Source organism: Tupaia chinensis, unplaced genomic scaffold (genome assembly GCF_000334495.1).
Source record: "Tupaia chinensis unplaced genomic scaffold, TupChi_1.0 Scaffold149090_1, whole genome shotgun sequence".
Classification (NCBI taxonomy): domain Eukaryota; kingdom Metazoa; phylum Chordata; class Mammalia; order Scandentia; family Tupaiidae; genus Tupaia; species Tupaia belangeri.
In genome coordinates this window covers 528,526-533,176 of record NW_006208936.1, presented here as the reverse complement: position 1 = coordinate 533,176, position 4,651 = coordinate 528,526, and the positions used below count along the sequence as shown (strand labels likewise).

Genomic DNA, 4,651 nt, shown 5'->3' with positions numbered 1-4,651 from the left:
GAAAGAGTGAGAAGTTACTCCCCAGAGGGGATGGCCCTGCTGCAACCCTTTCTCCTCCACTCTTCCCTGGGGACTTTGGGAGCACACACGTGCCTGGCTTGTTTTCTAAGCCAGTTAACTCTCACTGTCCGCCACGTGGATCCAGGGCATTAATCACAGTCACCTGCTGGTCCCCCGTGGTGAACTTTTTAAAGTCTCCTCCTACTACCTGGTATTCCTCTAGCTGAAGAGGAGCCTCCCAACCCCTCGTGCTGTGCAGAGCACCCACTGCTCTGAGGAGATGAGGCAGTCAGAGCACTGCATGCAACACCCACGACCTGCACGGCACTTACCGAGGACTCGCTGTCCCTGATGAGGAAGTCGCCCTCCACGCCCCGCTCATTGAGGGCGCACTCGGCCTGGTGGCGTGTCACATTGCCATAGTACCACTCGCGGCCTGCGAAGCGCCCGCTGGATGAGGGCCCGGTGTAGCTGATCTGCGGGGCGTGGCCGGGGTGGCCGGGGTGCAGGGCTGGCCCGTCACTGAGGACCACCACGTAGTTTTTGGGGACCAGGCCCACCTGGCCCCGTGTATTTTTGCATTTCCACCACTCCGGGTCGTTCTCGGGTTTCTCGATCACCTCCATGGTCTCTCCCTTCTCGAAGTTGAGCTCCTCTTCCGTGACGGAGCTGAAAGGGTAGAGCGTCTGGACCACGTGCAGCACCCGCGCGCCCTGGCCGTTGCTCACCGAGGCGCCCTTCCGCAGGCTCAGGAAGCTCGGGGACTCGGCGGCCGCCTCGTCCACCTCCTCCAGGACGTAGTTGGACGGGAACCAGCCTATCTGCCCGTTGTAGCTGCCCCGCCACCAGCCGTCGCTGCACTTCTCCATGACGGTGACGCGCGAGCCCTTCACTAGCGACAGCTCATCCTCCCTCTCGGCCACGTAGGCGAACTTGACGTAGGCGGGGGGGTTGAGGTCGTAGATGCGGTCGGCGCCGCCACCGTTGGCCGGGTACTCGGCGTCAGTGCTGGGCGTTGGGGACGCATCGCGCGCGCTCGTCTTCCTGCGGGTCCTGCCGAGGCCTGCGGAGACACAGCAAGGCTCAGTGGGCACATGGGCACAGGGCCACCAGCTCCTGTCCCAGCAGGATCTGGGCCTTTCTCTGCAGTAACACACACTGGGGCAAGTCGCCGGAGGCTGCACAGACTCACCACCACCAGAAAATGCAAGGCTGGCCGCTGGGAAGTCGCAGCCAGGTGAGAATTACTAACACTGGTCTCGCGCCTGTGCCCACAAAACACGCCACAGTGTCGGGTAACAAGAGGCGTGCAAAGTTAAGTTTCCTTCCGAAAAGACAATCCATTTTAGAGAATCCCTACCCGTCTGGCAGAAAAATAAAGTATAAAGGCACCGGCAGAATGTCTCCCACATGCTCACTGGGCGGAAGCTGACTGGATGCAGAGACCTTCTCGAGCTCTAAGCTCAGCAGAGTCCCGGCCAGCAGAGCTGGCATGCCCTGCCTCAGCCCCCACCTCCTCACTGCACTAGGGGCTTTCGGTGTCCTCAAGGCTGGCTGGTGACATAATTAGGCTCCTGAACAGAAACCCATACTCCGCCTTTCTCCTCCTGCAGGTGTATTCAGCAGCAGACTAAGCCCACGTTGGACTGTGGTGAGTAGATGAGGAAACGTTAGCTGATGTGTTAAAGCTAAGGTAGAATCTCACACCGTGATTCAGAACCCACGAGTGCGGGACGATCAGGTGACTAGGCTGCACCCCGCCCGTCTGCATGTGGTGGATAAGGGAAGGAAGCAGAGAACTTGAGCGACCAACCCTTGTGAGGGGACATCAGCACATCAGCGGCACACGCGAGTACTGACTCGTAATGGGAAACCTATTTCTTTCTGTGCATGACGAAAAGAACTCTGAAAAGCCCTAAAATAAAAATGCTTTAGCCCCATTAAAAATGTATGGGATTCTGGAACATTCTAAGAGAGAAAAGCACACTGAGCCCCAGAGCTGCGGATGCCCCACTATGGGAAGGGTGGGCCTTGTTCCTCAGCGTTCCTGAGGCAAATGCTCACCCACTATCTCTGCTTCATCCCCTAAGGAGGGGGTGTGGATGACATGGAAGCTGCAACCATCTGTAAAATTTTTCTATCCAAATTGACACCAAAGGACTTACCTTAAAAATTATTAAAAAGTTTATTTATTATTATTCTTTTAAATTTGCTATAGAGCGTGTGCACTTACCAGAGAGACACGAGAGAAAGTGAGAAGGTAAGCCACTAGGTCCAGGACTCAAACCATGGTCAGTCATGTGGGTGTCCAGCACTGTAACCACATCACCTACTGGCCCATGAAAGGACTTTCTTAAGCAGGTTACCTCTCTCTCCTGCTATTCCTTAAATGGGAGTATAAGACAGGGTAGTCCTAGAACTGCTCCTGCCTCTGCTACCTTGCCCAGCAAGGAGGAGGTCAGGAAGATGAAGAGGTCGTGTTACGGTTGTCCTCGTGGTGCCGAGCTGAGCTGCAGCCCAGGGTGAGAGGCAGCTGCCCTGGGATGTGTGCCCACTCAGCACCACGGGAAGTGGGTGGTCACATGGGCTTTCAAGCAAATGCAACAATTCGTTTAAGCTAATGGTATCGCTGACTCTTTGGGCACTGAAGCACATTACTCTTATGCACAGGAAATGTAGAGGAAGCCAGAACTCCAGACCAAGTTATGTGGAGAGCCACATGCACCAAAATGGCTGAAATGACTTTCACACGATGACGACTTCCCTGTTCCAGGAGTAAACAATCCACCCCTAGGCTCCCCAACCTAGCTAACATCCGCAAGCAGCTTCTCAATCAGGTCCTTGACAGCAATCCGCCCCTAAGCTCCGCCTCCTGGTTAACGGCCCCCTGACAAAACAATCAATTACTGGTCTAAAATATATCCTTCATTTACATATTTGGCAACCAATTACCACCCTGCTGTGTATATAAGAATGTTCTCTGGCCCTCAATAAAGAGCGACTGTATACCATTCAGAGCTGTGACACTGTCACACCCGTGTTGTGACGCTGCACTGGTTCCAGACCTCTGCTCTCTCACTCAGGTAGCCTGTTCGATTGTCCCGCGGGCCGGGACAAAGTTAAACATTTAGACTCTGGCTTTGGGTCACTTGCTGTCTGCAAAACCCTGTACCTCTAGATCTGAGAACTCTTCCCTTTCGTGGGATTCGAACGTAGGACAACTCAATTACGCAATGAGAGGGCTCTGTGACAATTAGACAGCACCACAGTCCAGGAGGCAGACACACAAGGAACCATGGCCCTCTCGTCCCAAAGGTGGCAGCGCTGCTGGGCGGGCAGGGAGGATTACAGCCTCATAAAGCAGCAGCGAGGGACAGGCTTCACTGTTAGCTTCACTGGTAACAAGGATTTCAAGAAATCACATTTAGAAATGGAATTTTATCAGACCTCTCCAAACGTGCAGGCCTCAAAAGCTACTTGAGGAGATACCCCTGGAAGAGCAGGTGTTAGCATATTCATTGGGACAGAAAGGTGATAAGATCGGCAGAAAAAAGAATTAGACCTGGGCCATCGCAATAGCAATACGCTGTGAGGACACTTCGCACCTGAGCTGTGAAGGGCAGGGGACTTCAAAAGTTCATGGAATGATAGAATTAAAGGAGAAGTTTGTTTTGATGCACAAGATTTTTGAGATCCATGCACAGATCTTTTGTAACACACATTTTCCATTGACTTTTTTCTGTTTGTTTGTTTTGGAAAGGTTTTTGCTATAGGGCATGTGTGCTCGCCAGAAAGATAGAGAGACAGAAAGCGAGAAATCATCTCCCAGGGGGGATGGCCATGCCGCAATCCCTTTCTCCTCTTGGGATCTTGGGCACGCACGCACACGCGCCCTGTGTGAATTTAAGCAACCGGGTCCGGGACTCGAACTGCGGTCGACTAAATGGGAGTCCAGTGACATAGCCATGATGTCAGCTGCTAGTCCCTCCATTGACTTTTTGAAAACCTGGCCGATGCTACTTCAGGACTTTTTCCAAAACCAAGATGGAGTAAATGAATGAATGAGGCCACTGAGTTCCTGAGACAGGCCGGGCTCCATGCTGGACTTCGGGGAGACTGAGATGAACAAGACAGGCATGCTCTCTGCTGCGGGGAGCTGACACTGCTGTCGAGAGCAGAACGCCCCACTTAGCAGGTGCCATGGCAGTTGGTGGGCTTTGCTATCCTGCGGTCTAGGAAGTCCTGGGCCACTCTGAGGGCTATGCAGGCGACTGACCTGGGAGAGCCGGGTCCTTCCCTCGGAGCTGACTGCTCTGGGTCAGGCACTCAGCACTTCCCCGAGCCCTCACTTCCTTATCCCTGAAACGGGGACATCTCCGGTACAGTACTGCCCCGGCCCAACGAGTGGGGCACACCCGAGGGGGAGCGGGGAGCAGCAGCAGGCTGAGAAAACACAAAGATGCGGACTTATCAGTGGAGGGCAGTGGGGTCGGGCGGTCTTCGCCACGGCATGGAGCTGTGCTCAGGTTCATTCTAGAGCCGAGTCAGGTACTCCCCACTAATGACCGCAGCTGAGGGGCTCCTGGCTCTCCTGGTTCTGAACGAAATCCTCGGGCTGCCCAGACACTAGTTTTTGACTAAAGTGGCTCCC

General features: G+C 54.2%; 1 protein-coding gene across 4 annotated transcripts in view; it reads right to left on the bottom strand.

The window, feature by feature from the left end:
* The window catches only part of NCK2 (NCK adaptor protein 2), a 72,876-nt gene that overhangs the window by 15,529 nt on the left and 52,696 nt on the right, over positions 1–4,651 (bottom strand). For all 4 annotated transcript variants that reach the window (XM_006170856.2, XM_027769241.1, XM_006170858.2 and 1 more), the window contains exon 3: positions 333–1,063. In XM_006170856.2, the coding sequence (XP_006170918.1) occupies positions 333–1,063 (731 nt within the window). The remainder of the gene's footprint in view (positions 1–332; positions 1,064–4,651) is intronic.